Source organism: Sphaerodactylus townsendi, linkage group LG04 (genome assembly GCF_021028975.2).
Source record: "Sphaerodactylus townsendi isolate TG3544 linkage group LG04, MPM_Stown_v2.3, whole genome shotgun sequence".
NCBI lineage: Eukaryota > Metazoa > Chordata > Lepidosauria > Squamata > Sphaerodactylidae > Sphaerodactylus > Sphaerodactylus townsendi.
In genome coordinates, this window is record NC_059428.1 from 70235806 (window position 1) to 70260388 (window position 24583).

General features: G+C 40.7%; 1 protein-coding gene and 1 long non-coding RNA gene across 3 annotated transcripts; one reads left to right on the forward strand and one right to left on the reverse strand.

The window, feature by feature from the left end:
• Positions 1-805: 805 nt before the first annotated feature.
• On the forward strand, positions 806-21990 carry LOC125431113. The gene is made up of 3 exons (XR_007244279.1): positions 806-987; positions 13369-13485; positions 21444-21990. It is a non-coding gene; the product is annotated as an uncharacterized LOC125431113 (long non-coding RNA).
• Positions 5592-24420, reverse strand: ZBTB21 (zinc finger and BTB domain containing 21). Of its 2 annotated transcripts, XM_048493730.1 has the most exons (3): positions 24310-24420; positions 17644-17752; positions 5592-15583 (listed from the first exon to the last, which is right to left on the reverse strand). In XM_048493730.1, exon 3 carries the CDS (start codon positions 15568-15570, stop codon positions 12454-12456), a length of 3117 nt encoding a protein of 1038 aa, XP_048349687.1. In that variant the 5' UTR covers positions 15571-15583; positions 17644-17752; positions 24310-24420; the 3' UTR covers positions 5592-12453. The 2 variants fall into 2 exon arrangements, with proteins under 2 accessions (XP_048349687.1, XP_048349688.1); XM_048493731.1 differs by lacking the exon at positions 17644-17752.
• Between the last annotated feature and the right edge of the window lie 163 nt (positions 24421-24583).

Genomic DNA, 24583 nt, shown 5'->3' on the forward strand with positions numbered 1-24583 from the left:
AAGCAGTTGGATCCTGTGCATCGTCACTGAGACGATTGAAGCGAGGCCCCCAACAATATGTATAGGATTGCTTTCTCAGTTCTCAGTCTCACCCATGAATATAACTCTAGGAGTTCCTGCTTTCCTTCGCACTTCGAATAGCACTTTCAAGGCAAAACAATAAAGTGCATATTTTCTTGTGATATGTAGGTTAATAATACATTTTTGTAAGCCCTGAAAGCATAATTGGCTAGGTTCGTTTGCAGAATGGCAAATTAAAGATGGGCTTTTGGATCAGTGATGCTGAGGAACCACGTGTGGCTCTTCTGAGGGCCTGCCCTTTCCCAGGAAAGTGGGCAAGGCCATTGCCAGGTGGGCTTGTGGTTGGTGAGTGATTCTCACTTTGAAGCAATGCAGGGACTGCAGGACTGTGAGCTGCAAGCCTCTCTTAATTGTAGGCATCATGCCAGGCAGAGGTGGGATCCAACCAGTTCTCACCACTTCTCTAGAAGTGGTTACTAATTTTTTCTGAGTGCCAAGAAGGGGTTACTAAAGCAACCTCCCTGCCCAATAGGGACTGGAGGTGCGTGTGTGCGGCGGCACCACTGTTTGAATCCCACCACCATTGGAACCTGTTATTAAAATTTTTGGATACCACCACTGATGCCAGGTTTGAAGTTAATGGCAAACCCTCACTGTCCTCTACAGCCTGTGTGCTCTCAGAGCTGGCAGGAGGAAGAGATCAAGTAAAACCACCACCACTGCAGCCAGCCCTGGGTGCAAGAGCAAGCTGGCCACAGTGATGTGGTGATTTTACTCCCATTTCTCCACAGCCAGATAGCTTTCCTCTGGGTACCTTGGCAATCTCTCTCTCTCTCTTGTGCAGTTGAGCGTGAGAAGAGAGTGAGAGGGCAGAGAGGGAAACCCTTCCCTTCACTAACGCATACAAACTACCTGAAGTTCAGCAGTGCCGGCAAGAGACAACTCTGCATGTTCGGAGGGAATGAGGTAATTTTTAAAATTATATACCGGTAGTACTTACTAATAGTTATATATTATTGTGTGAGTGGTGCGGTGGTGCACAGAGCAAAATGTTGTCTTGTGGCCCTTCTGGTTAATGGTAATGCAAATGTGGCTTTCCACAAATGGTTAAGTGAGTACCCAAGTTTTAGATTAAATCCCAAGTCCTCACACAGTGAGCGAGCTACCACTTGTCTGTCTATATCCACGCATGCTCCAGGTGAAATCACTGTGACTTTATGTTGGTTAATATTTGGAATACCAACTATTGTAGTGAAAAGGGTGTGTTTTGTGAGGCACCTGAACTTTAACTGTGATATGTAAAGCAACAAGTGTGATGAATAGAGGATGGATTTATAACACATGCACACACACCCCTCCAAAGGAAAAAAAATCAAGATCCTAGGAAACATGGAAACAGGTTGCAATTCCACTGAAACAAAACATTCTTTTAAAAAATAGTGAAGGAAAGATGTGGTAGAGTCAAGGTTTTTTTTCTTGTGGATTTGTAAGAATCTATTCGCAGATGCTCCTCACTGTGCTAGATCTGTGATTTTTATAACACATTTGGGGGTATAGATTTATTTTGGGAAGCCATCATAAAAATGAGGGTCCAGTCTCCGAATTTAGGCTTTACTATCCCAGCACCACGATTAGATTTTGGAATACCCAATATAGTTCCTGAGAATGTATCCTTCTGAATCTAGCCTTTGGGGAACCTTACTTCAGGTTGGTTGAGGAACTACTGGCACATTAATGCATTGGATTGTACCTGCTCTACTGGTCCCATGGTCAATTGAGGGGGGGTTGGAGATGGACAAGGCCCAGTTCCCAGTTGCAACATGTAAAGAACCCTGGATCATCATAGGAATTTGTAGTGAAAAAGGAAGGATCTGATCAGATCTGGACTGTGGGCAAATTGGAAAAAGAGCTGACAATTCTTCTTTCAAGGCTTCTGAGAAAAAGTAAGAGAGCTCTAAGTGACAGGGTTAAAATATCCATTAGTATAATCAAATGCAGCTGAAGGAATTAAGAATCTTCAATGGGACATCACTGGGTTCCTTAATGTGTAATGTAACTGCAAAAAGCAACAGCAGGGGACCTAACATGGATGCCATGGGGCTGGTAACTTGGGTGCTTAACTGTCCCCTCATTCTGTTTTCCTGATTAGAAATCCCCTAGGGCTAATTTTAATCTCTGTAGGGGGGGGAAGACATGGGCCCATTCCCCTGCTGCTATTAATGTACATGTGTGAAAAGCTGAAAGGCAGCTTTAAATGTGCTGGTGCTGTGTTTTTGAACTGATGGCTGGCCATGCAGGGAGGTTGATTTACCATTGCATTTTAACCTTTTTGTGGTTTGAAGCCTGTAATGCTGCAATCCTGGCCAATGGCATGCTTAGAAATAGAACTTACACTGCCTGCAGGGCCCATTATCTCTCATCAAGCAACCCATTCTTTTGCATTGCTGATTTGTTCACAATTTAAAACAAGCAGCATTTCATTTGTATTTGTGTCTCTGCAGCTAAAGGCATTCATCAACACATAGGCTGTCAGACTGAAGTCACTGTGGGCACCTGCTCAAAATTTACTGGAGCTGTAGTTTCCTCAGCTTTCCAGTTCAGTTTGAGAGGTTACAAAAGATACAGTTCCCTAGCAGGAAGTCCAGATGGAAAGATTGGACTGAGTAATTTACATGAAACGCATGTCCCGTTTGAGCCCTTTATACAGCAAGCCCCTGTAGGATATTTCCCCCCCCCCCCCAAAAAAAAGAGATAAGCAGGCAAGCACATGTGCTCATATGTGCACTTTATAAACATCCTGTCCCAACATTACCCAATGCCTTGTGAACATTTTTGGGTGTTAAGGATGCATGCCCAGGAATGTTTGACATTTGCTTTCCACAAAGTACATGTGCATTCACTGCATGCCTTGATCCTTGTGGATTTTTTGTTGCTGGATATTATTGTAATTAGAGGTCGTTTTGGATTAAATTTTAATTTTAAATTGTTTATGAGAGCTAGTATAGCATAGCAGCTGTGTTGCAAAAGAGATAGTCCATGGTTCGAATGATGCTTCTGCCATGAATTAATTTTATAGGCCACTGTCAGCTTCAGTATATACAACTCTTTGCAATAACACTCATACACACCCTCCTTGCAATAATAATACTAGCCTAGTTTTTGGGGCTGTGGTGAAGATAAAATAATTATATACATTATTTGGACACAGGCAGTGCAATCTGGGGGCAAGGGGACAGCTACATGCTGCCCTGCAACCTGACTGGGATGCTCCCAATCCCTGTGGAACCAGAGTATGCAGCTCTAGGCCGTGTTTTCACTGGCAGTGTTTTCATTTTGGTGATTAATCTTGTATTTGCACAACTGCACACCCATTCTTTGCAGTGAGTGTTAAGCAGTAGGTTAGATAAGAGAGGATTACAAAGTAGAAAGTGGGGGAGGGGAAGACTCACAAAGAGGACCACAGACAAAATTCAGCAAACACTACACATTCCAATTGATTCTAGTGGGAGAAATTTAAGGATGTGCTTAACTTTTATTGAACTAAAGTTGTATGGTTAGAAAGTCACTGTGATGTAGTGGTTAGTGTTGGACTAGGATCTGCGAGAACCAGGTTCCAATCCCCACTCTGCCATGGAAGCTTGCTAGGTGACCTGGAAGTAGCCTAATCTTCCTCAAAGTGTGGTTGTGAGAATAAAATGGAGGAGAAAGAGAATTATGCAAGTCACCTTTGCCCCATTGGGGAGAAAGGTGGAGTATAAATGAAGTAAATGAATAAACTCCAGTCTCTGTCACACACAGATCTACTATTAGAAAATGAGCAATAGATAGAAGTCCACAAGAGGTCAAAATGTGTACCTCTTTAAGACCTTGTGGCAATTTTGTGGGAGAAAACTCTTCCGTAAAAGTATTTGGGGTATGTATTGTTGAAGGCTTTCATGGCCAGAATCACTGGGGTGCTGTGTAGTTTCCGGGCTGTATGGCCATGCTCCAGTAGCATTTTCTCCTGATGTTTCACTTGCATCTGTGGCTGGCATCTTCAGAGGATTATTTGGGGTATATTCAGAGTATATCTTAGGGTAGTAAAGTATCCCACAAAAACTAAATACTTTTGGTGTTAGGAGTCAGTTCACAACTCCTGGTTTCATGCAAAGAGGATTGTTTATTTTGATCCTTTCCTCTTTTTCTTTTTGCATGTTTAATAACTCACACCAGTTTTATGCAATATTATCTGGTCACTTTTCTGTGGAAAAGACGCAGTATCTCTCCAGAACCCCTGCCAATGTTTCCCTGGATCAGTGTTTTCAGGGTGTGTGTATGTTTTATACCTGAATACTTTCCTGAGGATTTCCTGTTAGGTACAAAAATTGAATTAATTCATAAATTGGATTGATTTCTGCACGGTTGTTTGTACCAGAAATATACACAAGTTCCTGAACTGTGAAGGTGTGTGTGTGTGGCCCATGCTGGCAGGGGCTGATGGGAATTGCAGTCCAGGAACATCTAGAGCACCATAGGTTGGCCATCCCTGCATAGGGCTTTCAAGACAAGAGATGTTTGATAGTGGTTTGCCATTGCCTGCCTTGGCAAGGGCTGAGACAGTTCTAACAGAGCTGTGACTGGCCCAAGATCACCCAGTCGGCTTCATGAAGAGGAGGAGGAGGAGGAGGGAAATGCAGATTCAAATGCATTGCTGTCATACTGTCATCAGATTATGAAGTGAAGCACATGATGCAGCAGCATTGTTTAAAGCTAAACAGATCTGAATAATGCCTAGATCAGGGGTAGGGAACCTGCGGCTCTCCAGATGTTCAGGAACTACAATTCCCATCAGCCTCTGTCAGCATGGCCAATTGGCCATGCTGGCAGGGGCTGATGGGAATTGTAGTTCCTGAACATCTGGAGAGCCGCAGGTTCCCTACCCCTGGCCTAGATGGAATACCTATCTGAGAATAATATGTATGCTTGGTTGAGATTTGTGGGAACAATGGAATTCTTCCCTCCTTTACTCCAGTGAAATGCATTAAGAACTGCTAGAGCAAACACAACTTAAGTCAGTGATAGTCACTCTGCAACTCCCAAAGACGCATGTTCGCAATTACCATAAACCACAGACACATGACTACTGGATGTCCTGTGCACTACTTTGCTCTCTCTCCTCAGCAAGAGGCATAGCATATTAGACCAGAGAGCGAGAGTGCCAAAATATCTGGAGGACAGCAAGGCCTCTGTGGAGAAAGAGGAGTAAAACATGATCCCACTATGGCCAGGACACTTTTCCCCTCAAAATGGGGATTTTACTTTCTCCTCCTTAAAGATAGCACTTCATCAAAGATTGAGGCTCACCCGTCCTTCAGTCTCTCTGGTATTGGATGTTGCACCTCAACAACCACAAGCCCCACCAGGCAATAACCTTGCCCCATTTTCAGAAACACAGGACACATGTTGAGAAGAACCACACATGGTATGTCAGAGTCACATGGGGCTCTTGAGCCACTATCAATATCCATTATTTGATTATCATTATTTGAGTGTTCTAATACTCAGCTTATTACATGATCACTAAGTTGCACTGAAATCAAAAGGAATGATTTATTTGTAAATAAAGATAAGTGCACTGGCATCATATCAGATCCCTAGACAAGACATAATCACTAAACAGAAACAAGTTTATTTTTACTCCAAACTTTCTTAAAAGATCTAGGTAAAGAAAACATACTGTAGAAAAGTAATACAAAGCAGCAACATTACATTACAAGAAGAGTTGTGAAACTATGAATTCTCAGTCCTAAAAAGTTAGTTGGATTCCTACTTAATTCAACACAGCTGTATTAAACCAGTATATAAAGAGTACAGGATAGACAGGATTATAAAAACAGACTCTCTTAAAATCAGAAGCAACTTCAATAGAACTTGAATAGTGTTTGTTGTATGGCGTCAATGGTTACTTTAAAGCAGCTAAAATACAAACTTTATTTTAAATCTTTTTGTAAAAGGAATACTATAAAGACAGTTGGGCTTTACAATTGCAGTATTTTACTTTTACTTAAAAAAACATTTAGACGTTACCTTTAGAAAGGGTACCATTTCACAACCAATAAAAAGGTAACTGGTTGTTCATATAACCATTTCAGTGCCAAGAATTCCTCCCCCCCCCCTTTCGTTTTATAGTTGTGATGCTAATCAACACAACTTAGATTCCAGAGATATCAAAGGTCCACAACTTATTTTTTAACTGACTGCCCAGTAAGTGCTAAAGTTGCAATTATAAGTATATTTAGAATTCTATTGAAATGTATGAATCTTATACTAAAATTAATTTTATTATCATAGGAAGGTAATAATTTTAGCCATTTTCTATCATATAAAGCAGCAACAGTAACCCACTGATGGAGCTTACAGCCTGCACATTTTGAATGTTCTTTATTAGGGAAAATTAAACAGTGCAAAGTTGTTTTAGTTAAGAACATATGACTTTAAAAAAAGACAGACTGGACTGATAAAGCTCTACATCTGTTTTCAGCAGTGATGAACTAACTACTGCATCATGAAAATATGTTCTAATTTAATTCTAATATTTGGGCAAGACAATGTAAACATTGCCATGACCCCTATATGTACACGTACTGTGACTGTTCTGTAACTGCAAATGGTATGGGATTACAGCAAGAAGAATGTTTTTGCCACCCTGATGGAGGTACTGTTGCCTATGGCAATTCTTCCCAACAATATCTGGGAATATTTTTAGGATTTCAGAAACCTGAAATTAATTTTTTTATCTCACCTCTCAGCCAAGGCTTCCAAAGGCTGCATGAACTATTTAAAACAGAGATGACTGAGGGGAACAAGAAGAGTTCATACGCAATGATAGGTCACCTTATTACTTTCAATAAAAAACTAGAACATATCTCCAGCCTAAGAATTATATTCTGTTTTTTCCTGTTTTTCATGTGCTTGTTGGCAGCCTCTGATAAATTGGGAATTATTCAGTGAATGGGCACCATTAGGTAGCCCAGCCCCAGATTAGACAGTGACATAGCACCATAAATTTGGAAAGCCATGGGTTCTGCCCAAGAATCTCTTTCATGCCGAGAAAAGTAGAAGTGATAAAATTTGAAGTAGTGTAAATGCAAGAGTGAACAAAGAAAAGGTCACCCGTGTGTGTTCCTGAATCAAACTGTAATATGCTGATCACTCTGAAATTCTTCTCTAAAAGAAATCAGAACTATTCTGGAACAAATGGTCACGTGTCAGACTAGGATAGAAAAGACTTGGATTCTAAATATCCACATCTGTGAAGGTCCCTGGTGTCCTCTCTAGAGTTGTTTTGCAGACATGGTATGAATGATGTACACTGTCCCAAGTTCCTCGGAAGCATGGTGAAATTAAAAATATATTTAACATAAAATCAAAATCTTATAAATGAAAAGTGTATTTTAAGGAAATATTCATATAAACTATCTCCTTGGCATATTTTGGTATCTATAATCTAACTATATCTGTAGTCCTTTTTAATAAGTGTCCCTTTATGGTTATTTATTCAACTATTTCCATTGCTCTTAAGACAGATTTATCATATTTACCCAATAGGAAGATGAACCAAAAGGGTTTTTAAAAAGTTATTACTACTGTATGTAACTGCAACTTGTATGTGAATTTAGGACAGTCCGTCTTTTTCTTGATAGCACATGTAGAAAAAAAATAGCTTTCCTTTCAGATAAATAAGAGTTCAGCGAAACTCTTAATAGAACACTTTGATTTCACTGTTAAGTGTTCATGTGTATGTTGATTAAGCTTTGAAGGAACAATACTGAAGTTGTTTTATCTGACTCATTTCAATTTTCAGTCGCCTAGGTAAGGCAAGGGCAGGATATAAATAAAATAAATATAAATAAAATAATAAATTATACCAATGTGAACTTCCCCTAAGTGACAATCTATGATAGAAATTGATTTTGTTCAATTTAACAGACCTAAAGACTGTAAACTATCTATTTAAAACCTGCATATTTTTCTCATAACAAAACAGGAAATTTCATTAAAAAATAGAGAATCAAGCAATCAAAGTTTTTCTCCCTTAAGCAGAGAACACTGTATTTTTATGATCGAACAAGTGCAATATTAAGCATGATAACAACAAAATTAATAATTTCCATTTTATTTTTATTATGGCTTAACTAAATATATTCCTGCAACACGATTTTATGTATATAATTAACCTTTTCCCATAATCTATAACTTTTAAAACATATATTAATCTTTCAGATGTGGAAGCATCTTTTATGTCCTCTAAAATAAACACTCTTAAGGCTTTAAAAAGTACTTAATATAAAGCCAGAAGGAAACCCATCTATAGTTTTACCAAAAAATTGAGCTCCAAGGATATAGATATATTTTTCTCTTAGCTAACAAGGAGCTAAAAGAAAAAAAATCTTAATGTTAGAAATGAACAAAAAATATTGTTTGGCATATATTACTTTTTAGAAAGAGCCCTACTTTGAAAAAAAATGAACAGTTTTTAAAACCTGGTATTTATGATTTATCATCTTACTTTACCCTAATATTTCATTGAATACTCATGTTGAAACTTATACATTCTGCCTAACAATAAAATTAGTGAAGTATTTAGTTAGGAAGGCATGATTACCAGGTTGGAGTGGAACTTTTGTGGACAAGCTTACAGGCAAAACGTTAACAATAATTTCCAGCATCCTTAAGTCAATGCTTGGAAAAAGGTTTACCTATTAAAACTTTCTCTAGCTTACAGCTGACACATGCACAGCAGTCCTAGTAGACAAAATACTGGCTGTTCTATAGGATGTGAACTCCATTCCACTGAGTTCAGGAAGTTTTCCAACTAAAGACCTGCTTGCCATGCATTCAGGTAGATTACATTAGCCATCTCATGACACATATAGGAAAACTGGTGGAGACAGGCACTGTGTGAATCAGAGAGATACCAACTGCAACCTTTCTAAACTATACAATGGAACACTTGAGTTATGCTCAAAAGAAAAAATGTTAATATATCTACACTGTGGTGGATGCATCCTATTTAAACAAGCAGAATGAATTACATTCATACTGTTGTCATGATTTCATTTTATTTTGAGATTCAAGATTAACTAGTACTTTTACTTGCTATGGCTCAGAATTTTTCAAAAAAGTGATTGGCTTTGCCTGACAATAAAAATACGTAATTGTTTAAAGACTGTGCACAAACTTAATTCCAATGACAAATGCCTTTCTAAACATAATACAACATTACACATGTTTTAAACACATTCAGCTGCTAGGGAAAGGATAAAACATCAAAATGCCTTGTTTGGGCAAGCATTTTAGGTTGGTTGCTATGAAGTCCTTTGAAAATTACTCATTTGCTTATAATGCACTGATGAAATCAATGGTCTAGGTGTTTGCTAACCCTACCTGTAATTTTTTCCTGGTGAGACTAAAGAGAAAGAAGGGTGAAATTTCAAGAGGGGAAAGGGAAACACTTGGGGGGGCAGGCGGTGCTTAATCACTCCCACCAGTGCCACTGTTTTGGTCTATTTTCTAGCCCTCAGCAAACTGCTTTTAAATAAAAATCAAAACATTTGGAAATTTACCACTGTTCTCCTTCATCATAACTGATGTGACCCTTACCACACAGTATCAGATCTATAAAGCTAGACATTTCTAAACTAACAGTGGAGTCCTACGAAAACTTTCCTAGGAATAAACCCTGTTGAATAAAACAATTTCTCCCTCAGTTGCCTTCACTGAAATGATTTTGTGATCTGTGTTGATAGGCCTCATTTTTACTTTTAGCGCTCGATTTTGTATACTACATGAAAGCCATGCCATGCCTGTCAAATCTTGTTCCTGAATACTGGGGTCATAATCTTAAACAGCATAAGGTGAACACATATGGTAGTATACTTTTTTTCTGAACAGGAGTTCCTCATGCTGTATCAGAAACTGTTTTTAAAATTCACCTTTTGGCAATGGCTTCTGATACAGCAGAAGTCAGGACCTGTTTTTTAGAAAAGGCACTGAGAAGACCGAAGTATATAAAGGCAGAAACAACGACTTTCTATGAAAGAATTTTATGGGAGCATTACTACATGCAGAAGTCCTTGCAAACAGAGGGTTGGATTCAATGACAGGAATGAATTCGTTGGAATGATTTCCCCTGAGGGAGCTTCAAGGACACTGTGGGATGCAGCACATATGGACTTTACCTTAAGAGTAAAAATCAGCAGAAATCACTTCTTCCCTTTTTGCATGAGGTCTACACAGTTAAATACTCATTAAAGAGTGAGGTGGAAACAATTTTTTTTAATTCCTCCTCCTTGTATGTCCCACTCCTTTTGGTTAGAAGGTCCCTAAAGCTAGGAATGAACTAGTTTTAATCTAGAACTCCTAATTAGAAAACATCCTCTTAGTGCTTCCTGGAGGACACCTATATTAATGAATCTACTTTTCAATTTCAAGGGAAAAAGCCTGCCTCTAAAACCTGTTAGAACCTGGCAGCCCGTCCATTTGACTTTTCCAAATACAAGAGTACCCACAGATATACACAATTCCACCAGTGGTTAAAAAACAATCCTGGATTACCCTCTATGTGCAGAAGATGGGCAGCCCAGTCAAAACTGGGGAGTGGTAGAATGGCAGCTAGGAACAGCACCGTAGCACCACATTTGTGCCATCTCTGATAGAGTTTTAGATGGCATGGGAAAGGGGGGAAAACAGAAAAAATCCCAGCTGCCTGAAAAATACCACTGGGAAGATTGACTTATACCACACTTTTTGGTGGTATAAGTCGGCTGCTGATGTAGGGGGCATCCTGGGGGCAGGCTTAAAGTTGGCTCTGCCATCGTGCCCCATCACCAGGGTCTCTCTGTCCTGCATCTGTGCCACTTTGCAAGGAGCTGTTGGCATGGGCCTGCGCATCTCCTCCACCGCTTCTAATACAGTTTCAGTTCCTCCCCTTGGATTGCAGTTATGCACACACCTGAGTACCCACAGCTCTTTGAAAAATGCGTATGTCTATAACAGGCACACAATTGCAGGTGTGCAAGTTGCCTAGAGTGAATGGGATTTAGATGCTCTTAACAGGGTACTATGGTAGTCTACAACTGCAATCCAACAAGTTAACCATATTTAAGACCAACAAAATCCAAAAGTTTAATTCATAACTCTAAAGTTGGACTGTGGTTCTGTTACTCCTTTAGAAACAGATGTACAAAATAAAATGCCTAATATATGACATACAGGTTAGAAAAAAATATTCTGCTCACTGCAGGTACAATATTTATGAAATCCAACATTTGTTGTATCACATTTACCCCTCCAATTTGAAGGAGGTATATTTAACGGATATTTTGAATTTTTATTTTATTTGCTTATACATATGTAAAAAAATTTTGTCAAAATATTCCTGTAGTCATGGCAGGGCTTGCCACGTTCACCTAAGGGAATTGTAGTTGCTCCTGTTTTTCAAAAACTAGCATATTCATACATTCCACTTAATAAATCACATCCACACCAATACAAATCAAAATAAACCAAGTACAACTTAATTTTTGGAATCCACGCAATCCTGTTTTGATACTTAAAAGACAGTAAAGTTTGTGTTAAGATACACAACTTGTTGCTCCTTTATTACAATAACTCTAGTTACCAAAATATTTATAGAATATTAGCCTGTCAGATATTAAATAAAGCAGTGTAACTTTTTTCTGATACTCTTCCTTTAAAAACTCTTTTAAGTGGCTGGAGGCAGGCTTTCGGCTACTTTGTATATAAAAATCCACGTATTCACATATTGCTAACTTTAGATTGTACTGTATCTTGCACAACTTCCATAGAGAAAAATTCGGTAACAAAAACTCCATCCTTATTTAACAATTATCAAAGTTTTCAGTTAGGGTCAAGTTAATTCAAATTTGAGGTTTTATTTGTTATTGCTAATGTTTAATAATAACTAAGTCCACATAGCAAGGTACTAAATTTCCCCACTTAACAATGTATGATTTTTATATGGAATTCACGAAAGCACTATTTTCAGTAAAAACCATAAACTAGTTGTAGGATGTCATTACTCTGAACTCTTAAATTGCTCTCTATATGAATATACCAGTGTACCAGGATAATAGGATGAGGAAGATGTAATCAGATTTTACTTAATTATTCTGTTACTAGAAGACCTTGGAACACAATACCCAGAAACATGAGCAATTTGCTTTACTAACAACAATGTAGTTTACCTTAATCTTCACATCCACAGCAGCATCATAAATTTCTAATTGTTGAGTGTTCCTGTCCCTTCATATATAGAGAGCGAGCGAGAGAGAGAGAGAGAGAGATACTTTCATTTAAATTGTATAACTTCAGAAATATTATGGTAATTTAAGAGATCTTAAAAACTTTTTGTCAGCATTCTTTATGTTTCTAGTTGTGTGTTTGTTCATGACTCCAAAGACTAAATGCTGTTTTAAATGTCCTGTGGCAAAGTTTGCACATATACTGTCTTTTGAATGTGATGGCTGAAAGTGGTGGAGCGTGATAGAAGAGTGTGTCCGATTCTTGTGGAACAAATAATTTCTCATTCGCCGAAGGGGTTTCTGACAAGCCTGTAGGGCTATCAGGTTCCAAAGGCTGTATTTGTGGAAGTGGCGGGGGAGGAGGCAAAGGTGGTGGTGATGGAGAATTAACTGGTGCACACATGTCCGGATCTTTGCGCACAGGTTCCTCAGTAGGTTGTGCCATATGGGACTGGAAGTGACTCCACAGTCGAAAGTTGGTTCGGAATGCCTTGTTACACACATGGCAAATAAAGGGCTTCACAGAGCACAAAAGCTCTTGGTGACGTTCTAGCTGCTTGTGTACAGTAAAGATTTTCCCACATTTTTCACAAGGCCATAAACCAGTGTCTTTATTAGCAGTTGTTCCCTTGGATTCCCGGTTGGCTTCAGTAACCACCTCCTCCTCCATATCATCTGCAGGTTCTTCTTTGATCTGAATTTTAAACTGCTTGGAGACACTTAGATCTTCAGGCAGACAGGAGGAATCTTCTGAATCAAAATTAATTTGTTCTGAAGAATCACTGAATACACTGTCTTCTTTGGTGGTGACAAAATTGTCCATCTTGTTAGGCTCCGACTGAGAATGCAATCTGGAAGTACTACTAACTTCACCGTTGTGTTCCAGAACGGGTAAAGAAAAATCCTCAATTGGAGCCATGGTATTCTGATTGTGAACTTCAACCTGATGACGCCAAATGCTAAAAGAGGATTTAAAAGTGCGCATACACTCTAAGCAAGTGAGCTTCTTGTACTCACATGCAATTTCGTGGTTGTGTTTCAGCTCCAGAGAGGAAAATCGAAGGCTGCAGTAAGGGCAAACTGTGGCATTCCGACAGAGCCGCTCATGATTCCCCTGTTCAATAAGAGAGGACAGCTTAGCATTACAAAGACGACACTGGTAAACTTTTTTGTTTTCTACTGGGTCTTCAATATGAATATCCTCTTTTGGTTTGAGAACCTTATTTGCTCCAACTGTTTTTTCCCCTGGATGCATTTTTATGTGCTGCTTAAATTGCGACAGGAAGCGATAAGCTTTCCCACAGTAGGTACAAATGTAAGCCCCTCTGGTTCTTGACCTAAGGTTTCTTTTGATGACTTGTTGTGCTTGTGAAGTAGCCTGTCCCTGGAAACCTTGCTTGCCACGTCTCAGTTTAACAATCAGAGCCTTTTTAATCTCTCGCTCTCTCACTATATCAATTAACTTCCTTTGGAATTTTTCATCCAAGACAGCATGTGAACTGGAAGCAGGTGAGGGGTTCTTCACAATTCCATGCTGTGTTTGGCAATGCGTCCAAACTTTGAAGTTTGTGTGAAATCTCTTATGACAAATATCACAAGCGTAAGGTTTTTCAGGATTGTGGTACATATTGACATGACGATGAAGGCCTGCAGTTGACCTGAAAATCTTAAGGCAGTGTTTGCACTTAAACTTTTTATTAGGCTTGGTTTCTTCAAATTCACCAAATTCATCTTTGCTAATGCCAGAATCTGGGAAGTCAGTGTCAAGAGGTGCAGGATTTGAGTTTTCCTCAAAATTCTCTGACCCAGGGGAAGAATGTTCATCCACTTTAATTTTTTTAATTGGAAGCCTTCTGTCTGCTTGAAATCTTCTTTTAGCAGGAAGTCTACTCAAATCACTATGGTCGTCTTCAATTTTAAAAGAATGACTTTTATTGGCAGAAGAGGTATCCCCCACTGTAACTCTTATGATTTCAGAAGGATCAGAAAGAGGGCTACTAGGCTCAGTTTTTATCCGTATTTCTCTAAAAGGAGGTGATGTTATCTCCCTGTCTGTTGACTGGGAGGCACTAAAAGACCTAAGGCGATGTGGGTGAATTACCTGCGTCTTGTTATCAGCAACTTCCTTTTCTGAAGACTCTTTCATGGATGGCTTTGGGGATATTATGTTTAATGTTCTCCCTTGTGTGTTGTTGATTGCTGACGAAACAAGTGAAGGGTTCAGGTCAACAGAAGATGAATAAACAGGAACCTGACTATCCATGGACAATGACCTTCTAAGGAGACTTTTTACAAGTGGTCCACTCCGGTCAATACTTTGGTTTTCAGGTACTCTAGACGGAATTACTAACCCTAACTTTGAATAGTATAGCAAATTTCTATCTTCTCCTGGAGCAGCTCCTTTCACTGTCTCTCTCAACAAAAATGTAGATTCTGAAGAACTGCATACAGATACGACTGGTGGACATGGCCTTTTCAAAGGCACTTCAGCCAACCCTCTTGGTTCAATTGCTGTCACTTCTTTGTCTGGAAAAGGTTTATGTGATAATATTGCATTCCTTTTAGTTCCAGTTTGGTCATCCAGTGCATCTGAATTTTCATGGCACCTGGAGTATCTTAAAAAACTGTCTTTCAACCATTTCTTTTCATTTAATGGTAAACTGTTGAGAAACTCAGTTGACTGTGTTACTTGTGGCTGCTTAGTTTTGATGGCAACTGAAGATGAGAGTTTATAACTATGGCTTAATTCATGAGGAGTATGACCAACATTTCCCCCCTCTTTTTTGCTCTGACAGACAATGACACTTCGTTTCTGAGATGTGCTTTCATCTTCCTCATGGACAGTAATTTTCTTAATGGGGCATGCAGGCAAAGGAGCTTGAGGGCTTTTAGAAACAATGTTAGTAAGAAAAGAAATTCCAAGACTGTATCCCACTTCTTGCACAGCTGCAAGGTTGCTTTTCTCCACAAACAAGGAGGATGAGTAAATGTAGTTTAACACATTATCAAAAGTATCTGGTTCACAGAAGTCAAGCTGAAACACTGATTGAGTCTCATTTTCTTTAGTGAACAGAGTCTGAAAATATTCACTGCTGGCAGCCAGAACATTTTTATGAGCTCTGAACTTTTGGTCTCCCACTATAAGAACAACATCACAGAGTTGTCCTTTTAGACGTTTCTCATTTAAAGCACTTAAGAGAGAGATAGCATGTGCAGGGTTTATATAATGTAGGAGACCCTCCATGATTTAGGTTTACCTGAAAGACAAGAAAACAGGAAGAACCATAATGGGGTTTTGATACATTTTTAGGAAAAGGGAAAAACAACAACACTGAAAACAGGGTTTTCCCCAACCTACCAGTAACAGGTTAAATGAAAAGTAATTACTAAAACTACAATAAGAAACTGTGAGAGGTCTACTTTGGGCATAAAGAAGACAACAGTAAAGTACGATTCTGATAGTTAATCTGTTAATATATCTTGAAGTAGTGAGGGTTAATTTATCTTGAAGTAGTGAGGGATAATTAATAGTGTCATCCTAAATGGAATCATATCCTTTTAAGTTGCTTGAAATCAATGGGTTGAGAAGAATGCAGCAATATCCAAACACAGATTAAATCCCATCTTTCTTGGGCAGCCAATGCTGTAAAGTAGTTAGCATGTCTGAAACATAGTTGTACTGTTCTAGAAGTGTAGGTTACCAGACAGAAGGTTAAAGTCCAGGACCTCAGAAGTTCTCAGAATTGTTACCTACATATGGCCAGCTAGACAGGCAAACAAATTAGGCCACTAAATGTATACATTAAAAAGTGCTGTCAAGTTCTAGACCCACAACAAAAAACAAAGAGTACTCTTCTCAAAAATCTGTTGCTATCCTGCAAATAAATGGCATGGAAGATATGGATGCATACATAGAATCATTGCATCTTATTTGTGACTGATCTCTTATCAAATTATTAGGAAGCAACTGCATATGCATCTAATTGGAAGGAATCCCCAATGAACAGAGTTGTATTTGCCTTTGACCAAACCAGTGGCTTTGAAAGTCAGTGTGGCACAGTGGTTAGAGTGTCTGACTAGGATCTGAGACACCAGTTTCAAATCTACCCTCTGCCATGGAAGCTTCCTGACTGATCCTGGGCTAGTCACACATACCCAGTCTAACCTATCTCACAGGGTTGTTGTGAGGATAAAATGGAGGACAGGGGGATGATAACAGCTGGCTGGGTCTCCATTAAGTAAAAAGCAGAGTACACATGAAGTAAGTAAAAAAGCATTAGACGAGGTGGTAGCAGAACGTTGGCTCAAGTTCTCAAGTTTCTGTTAAGAACCTGAAATATGAAGTATGTGTTGATTGGGTTTGTGAGCATGCCAGAGACAACACAAAAGCAAGCTGTTAGATTATTTTCTTCCTCATTTGCATTGTTCAATCTGCTATACACCACATATAGCCAGCATGGGTTAGAGATTAGCCAGGGGTCTGCAAACTCTGGCTTTCCAGATGTTTAAAGACTACAATTCCCATCAGCCCCTGCCAACATGTTCAACGAGCAGCGCTGATGGGACTTGTAGTCCATGAACATCTGGAGAGCCAGAGTTCGCAGACCCCTGGATTAGAGTATTAGACTAAGATGTGGGAAACGTAGATTCAAATCCCAACTCTGCCATAATCTTAGTGAGTTATTCTCTCTCAGTGCTGTTGTTGGGTGTTTCATGTCCTGAGCTCCCAGGAGAAAGGTCTGAATACAAATGTACTAAAAATGTATCTAGGTATATATACCTAGTAATCCCTGTCAGGTAACAGAGCTGGGATGAACTTCTTCTTGAAACACTGAACAGCAGCTGCTGGTCTGCTGCAACAAGACTGGGTTAAGAGGACCAGTAGATTCAGTCAGATTGATAGCTTAATTTGCTCAGGATGCCAAATTATATATGTACCTTGGTGTCCTGTTCAAGGATGTTTTTTGTGTCTCTCAGACTGGTCTCAGGAACAAATATGACAGAAGTATTATCAATGTGGGGTGCATAATCATATACACACAAAGAACATTTCATAATAAACCACAACTGAACATGTGTAACTGTGAACTGAGGATCCATGTTTCTGTTTCCACTTATTTGTAAGTTTCCCTTTCCAATTTTACCTTGTGCTGATTCACTGTGACTTTCCTTAATAGAATGAAGACCACAGAGTGCATTAGTTTGCAGTACAACAGAAGCAGTCATGTAGGAGCTTTATACAACTGCATTTGACTTCGTTCCTTGCCAAGTTTAATCTTAAACACCTTTAATATATATATATGAACATAAAGCTTACCACAGAAGTTGCTTTTAGTTTTCTCAAAATTTGAAGTGACAAATTTTAAGCTCAGAATTTCCTTTACATTCTGATTTGCAATTATTTTGAAGTTTGTGTCTCAGATAATCTGGGAAGGAAACAGAAAAAAAAGTATATTATCTGCATATATAATTTCCCTCTGTGGATTTCTGGGTTCTTGAATGTATGATGGTAGGTACAGCAAAGTACCGTAGGCCTCTTAATCTTTTCTGAAAATGCATCCCTCTACCAAATAACTACCTCTCAAACTGCACTGATGGCAACAGGACCGAGGCTAGCTCAGCAGTATTAGTAAATGACCAGTAAGCAAAAGTCAGCTGCATTGACTGTCCGAAAGGGCAATGATGTTTGGAAGCTACGCTTCTACAGTAGTTGTGCGGTTCCCTGCTGCTGATGCACAATATTCACAGTCATAGCAGCAATAGGGCTTCCTCCTGGCAGATTCCCCTGGAAGCTTTTTTCCCCATTTAATTAGCAATTCAATAGTATTGTATCAATTTACCATTACACTAAAATTGGCATCAGGTTTCTTGAGTTCTCAGCTTTCATTTTTTTAAAAGACACTGGCTCATTTGTTGTGGAGATATGCTTTATTCCATACATCTCAGCAAGAAATAACCTTTGAAAAATTAAAGCTGGGAATACAAAGACCTGATGCACATTTTGATATAACAGTATATCAAGAAAACAGTATTAAATCACCAGCTAAACCACCTCCCTTCTCTCTATCTGGTGGTTGGTCCTCCTGTTATATTACTGCATGGCTGCCGGAGCACAGAATCCTCCCGAGACACTGTAACATCTATGTGCAAATTATAGGAATATATATTAATGGTCATTTTAATTATATAATATAATTTATTTATCATGTATGGTATAAGCTGCCCTGAGACTGGTTCTACCAAGAAGGGCAGAGTATAAATAAAAATTCTGTTCTATTCTGATGACATCACATAGTGGCTTCATATGGATATTAAATAGCACAGGAGATAAGACTGAACTACATAGAACCCCACAGGTCAACTGCCATGAGGAAGAGTACGAATCTTCAAACATTGCCTTTTGAGACTGACCTCTCAAATAAGACTTGAACCACTGCAACATGGTTCCCCCAGGCCCAGTGCTGAGAGCCAGCTCAGTAGGATAGTACAGTAGATAGTATCGAAGACCTTTGAGAGATCCAGAAGAACCAGCAGGATCATATTCCCCGTCTAGTTTTTGGTAGAGGACACAAGATTGAAATGAATCCAAACATCAGCCTCTTCCAATAATAGCTAGAGCTCAGAAGCAACCACCCACACAAGCATCTTGCCCAAGAACGGAAGATTTATTTATTCATTTATTAGGCTTACTTTGCCGCCCACCCCAAAAGGGTTCTGGAGACTGGCCAGAAGTTTCCAACACAGTAAGGCTAAGGGAGAGGGTTTTCTTCCAAAAAAGAAGTCTAATCTCTTCCTGCTTGCTTGAGCACAGGCAGTACAACTTGGCCCTCAACTAAACATATTCCATTTCCCTTACACACTCAGCCACTCCCCCACCCCCCCCGCCAGCTTTTATCAGCCAGGAATGCAAACAGTCAACAATGTACATGGCACCTCTCCAGTGATCTTGTCCACATCCTTAAGCGTAACACACTGAAAGGCATCCATATAAATAGGACAAGTTGGTGCCAAAGGCACAATGCATCCATGTCAGCATCTAACCCAGAATGGGCGATTTTGTGTACAGAGTAAGTAGCAAATTGATCACAGTGGACTGTTGTGTGGTCACAGTGCAGATCCCTATGGCTATGATGTAAAATCCCTGGGCCACACAAGACAACTCAGCTGGATGCTCATGTGTTGATGTGATCATGGCAGAGAAATATTTGCCTTTTTGCCACCACCACCATAGAATAGTCTCATACAGGTTCTGAACCATGTTCGATCAATCTTGCTTGGACTTTTCCTGTCAGTGGCGCTCCAACCATTGTCCTTCCCATTTCATCACCTTTGCTTCCCCACTAAAGCAGCAAGACTGCTTGTTTCTGCCATGGGGTGGTGCGGGGGGTAGGGGGGAAGGCACTTCCAGGTGATCTTGTCAACAGCCCAGGCCATCTCCCTACTTCCAAAAACAGCAAGCTACTACATGAAATACTCTCTCGCACAATGAAGAATAGAAGGTTTTTGAATAATATTTTAAATATTAGGGAAATTGGGGAAAAGGCTGCCAGCTGCATAACCTCAAGGCTGAACTTCCATTTGCTGTGTACTGGTGTAAACCTTGGCCGTAGCCAGAAACACAAAAGGGCTCTTGACCAATAGCCTCTAAATGAAGCAGCCCACTATATCCAGACACTCCCTAGCACCGTGGTGGTGAACCTTTGGCACTCCAGATGTTATGGACTACAATTCCCATCAGCCCCCTCCAGCATAGCCAATTGGCCATGCTGGCAGGGGCTGATGGGAATTGTAGTCCATAACATCTGGAGTGCCAAAGGTTCGCCACCACTGCCCTAGCACCTCACCCTCTCTAATCCTTCCTGGGTACTGCACAGAAGCTCCAAAACACTCTGTAGAACTGAGCAGCCTGAGAGAGCTCCCTCTGCCAGGCAGCCCCTTCTCTTCACAGCACCAATATGGTGGCCACGCATGCACATGGCTTAAAGGGAACGTTGCTCCCTTTAAGGCCATGAGCAGTCTTGTACCTGTGGGACCATGTCTCCCCATATTGCCCCTCCAAGGCCCTCCGCTCTTTGAAGGAGTACCTGCTGGAGGTCCCTGGCCCCAGACTTTTACAGCCTTGGCCCCCGCATGGTGGAACAGGCTCCGTAGGGAAGTTAGGGCCCTGCAGGACCTACAGGAATTTCGTAGGGCCTGTAAGACAACCTTGTTCCATCAAGCATTTCCACCTGGCCACCCGGGAAGATAAATAAGATCACCTCGGCTTTCCTATGGATACAGAGGGGAGGGGGTGGATTTTGTTGCTATCTGTTTTACTATTTGGAATGTTTTATTAGTTTTATGATTTTATGCTGTTTTAAAATGTTGTATGCCACCCTGAGCCCTTTGGGGGAGGGCGGGTTATAAATATAAAGATTAATTAAATAAATAGTATTTTTTTTATTTATCAAAATATTTATAGCCTCCTCTCCTCTTGGCTCTTTTGCTTTTGTCTTTATAGTTTCAAATGTTTAAATTATTTTTTAAATTATATTTTGGTATGTTTGTAAGCTGCTTTTTGTTCCAGTAGGGGAGTACAGCGGTGTAATAAATTGCCTATTTCTATCTGAAATATGTTAATGCAACCTTTTTTTGTAACATGTTAAATATTTGTTCTGTGTCTTTCTGATACCAAAACCACACTGAAAGTTCAGACTCAGGGAACAGACACAAATATTTTCTCAAATATGCTGTCAGTTACCTTTGCTGCAGCACGATCACTGATGTTTACTATAACTGCAATTATGAATATTTTGTTCCATTAAGGTTTGGTAAGATGACTATATACTAACTACAACACAGTTTACCAGAGAACTTGAGCCATATTTAGTTATAAAGAGAAATGCATATATCTACCCCTGGATCCCTGGAAAAGAACTGAACAAAATAAATTAAGCTGTACTTATTTTTAAGGTGCTTATCTACTAATCAGAGCCTCCTGTCATAGCTACTCTCTCTGTGCAGCTGTTCCATATGTTTAAGTTTAAATGCTATAACTTAGGAGTCTCAGTTGTAAGTTCCATGCACCAAGGGACTTTTTCTGACACTTTCACTCATTTTGTATTTTTGTTTTTGCAGGAATTCTGACATCTGACTGTTATAAATGTAACAGTTCTCCAGAAATATATATTTTCCAGCGACAGAGTTAATTGAAAAGAATAGAGAGAGCAAGTGCTAGAAGAATTCTCCAGTTTTTAAGCTTTACATAGGCACCTGTTTTTTTCTTGCACATGAGAGACCTTAATGTTTATTTACATAAACTAAAAACTAGATTAATACAGTCCTGTCCATGGAATGGATGACAGTGCTAATAAAACTGAAGTGAAATACTCGAAAGGAACTTTGCCCAACATGGCACAGTAGTGTTATTTGTTTGAATGAATATGGGCCACAACTCTAGTTTGTAACTAATCCATTCCATGCCCAGAGTAATGAATTGTTTATGCATCAAATGTTGTTTGATGTGAATTAAAGCAGCGTGTAGAGGAAAGACCTGCTTGCCAGAGCAGCACTCACTCGAACACAATGGGTTTCTTTTCCCTACTGAATATATTAACACATAACTGTTCAATATCAAGAGGAATATTTAAAAGTAAAGTGTTATTATATGGCTTCAGATAGAAAAAATGACATGGATTTGTGAGTAAATTAATAAAATGTCAGTTTTTCATACCTTAGCAACTATTCTTTTTCTTCATACCACAACCTGTGAAACAAGATTTACTTACTCTCTTTGCTGCTGTTTAAACTTGATACATACTACAGTCCAAGATTTGTTAACAAGCACTCAGTTAATAGAGATGCCAGGACCCACAGACTGCTTGGTGCTGCTACTGGCTAACAGGCCTGGCATAACCACAGTAGCAACCATGCAAATGGTTTTAGCCCAGAAGCCATAATACACTACCCAGTGAAGCTTGGCCCTGGTGACCACTGCACAACCAGGCCTGGACCCATTAGGTGGGCACAGCACACAGGGATCCTGAGCCCAGGATCCTGATACTACATGGAGTATCAGGGCTCCAGGTTTGGCATGCAAGTCATGCACTGCAACAGGAACTCTGGTGCAGCAGGCAGGCATTGTACACATAGGACCCAGGCTGCCCTTGGTGGCAACTATATATACGGGCTTGTGGGCAGCAGTGGCACACGATGTAACTGGGCTAGGTACAGCCTAGCAGGAGCACATCATCCATGTAGGTTCTGCTTGGCTACTGTGCAGTTGGGCTCTGACAACATCCACCATGTAACTAGGCACCGGAAGGCAGGCAACTGTGCCACCAGGCCTGGGTTGCAGGGAGTGGTAGAGGCACATCATCCAACCAGGGTTGGGCACCACACACCTCGGCATGGCCCAGCTCAACACTGGTGACAACTGTGCAACTAGGCCCAGGATGTGTCATTGGTGGAGGCCCCCGGATAACTGCACCTGTTCCAGCTACAACACAACTGCATGTGACCCTGCTCCAGTAATTGTCACTATGCAACTAGCTTGCCCCGGCTCACCCCTCCTTGCAAGTGGGTATGGCATGGTAGTGGCCACTGCACAAGTTAACCTGGCCCTGGTGGCAGCCACCATGCAACTTGGCTCAGCCTAGTCCAGTGATGGCGAACCTTTTCGAGACCAAGTGCCCAAATTGCAACCCAAAACCCGCTTATTTATGGCAAAGTGCCAACATGGCAATTTAATCTGAATACTGAGGTTTTAGTTTAGAAAAAACGGTTGGCTCTGAGGCGTGCGTTACGCAGGAGTAAGCTTGGTGGTAGTCGGTGGCTTTGCTTTGAAGCAACCGCGCAACTCTTCCAATTGGTGAATCACAACCCTTGGAGGGTTTACTCAGAAGCAAGCCCCATTGCCAGCAACCGAGCTTACTCCCAGGTAAAGGATCACACTTTAGTTCTTGCATGAAAATCAGTGGGGTTTAACAGTGCTTAGCAGGGTTACCTACACTGCTTGCCCAAAACTCAGTCTTAGGTTTAATGCTAATAATCGAGCCCCAAATAATCTGTTTGCGTGTGCCCAAAGAGAGGGCTTCGAGTGCCACCTCTGGCACCCGTGCCATAGGTTCGCCACCACTGGCCTAGTCTCTGCAGTCACTGGGCAACAGTGACAAGCCCAGCTCAAACCCAGCAGCCATCAAGCAACTGGGCACAGGCTCAAAAGGGCCACCATGCAACAAGCCCATCCCATCCCAGACTCTATTAAACAAACCAGCAAGACTAACATGAGTCATGGCTAATGAGGAATCAGGCTTGGAGTAGAGTCAGCCCTGGAAAAAGTAATAGTTAAAACTAAAGTGACTTTTGCCATGTATGTCATTTGTCCCCCAATTGTGCCCATCTCTATTTAGGGTGAAACCCTTGCGGTTCTGAAGATTTAGGGTCCATTCTTGTTTGAGCATCCACTCCAGGTCTAAGTTACCCTAACTATTCTTGAACACATGTGATAAGCTTAATGCACTCATGAACAACCTGGGAAAGGGCACACCAGCTCACCACCTCCAATGGAGTTTCTTTCAGTGGGAAAAAATGGGCAGTACAGAAAAAAAGGGAACCCTTTTGCCAAACGACTTCGTAAAGCTCAAAACCTCACCACACCCGTTTTCCTGTCACGGAGTACATGGAGCGTGCGCTCTTGACTGCTCCAGCACGGGCAAAGCGCAGACTCAGTAGCGGAAAGCAGCCAAAAGACAAGAGAGGGCAACAAGCATGCGCATTAAGCACCTAATTCAACGCAGCAGCATGCTCATTCCACAGCATGAGAGCACCTACCACGCGAGCGCAGGCGCACTTCAGGCATTGGGGACCACAGCCCTGCTCACGGAAGGGAAAAAACATACCTCAGAGTTACGTCAGGAAAAGACGCCTTTGTGCACGGGGAAACCCGCGCCTTTGTGCAAGGAGGAATCACCTTAAGCGAAGAGGAAGAGCGGCTGCTACTCACCCTTTTCACCCCGGACGAGTATCCCTTTTCTTCCCCCCTTGGTGCCTCCCTTTACGATTCACCCGTGCGCGCCGCCGCCACTGCCGTGATTCCATCCATCTTGAATTTGACGTCATCCCACACCAGGGATGAGGTCATCGCAGGGAACGCTCGTCACGTGCGCATCTTCCTCATTGGTCAGTTTGAGCCGGGCGAAGGGGTGGGGGGTCTGAGGGAAAAGGAACGCAGAAGCGCCTGTTTGCGGGGGGTGATAATGAGAAGCAATAATGATTCC

Coding starts and splice junctions, on each gene's coding strand:
- ZBTB21 (XM_048493731.1), bottom strand. CDS start 15,570: ATGGAGGGTCTCCTACATTATATAAACCCTGCACATGCTATCTCTCTC.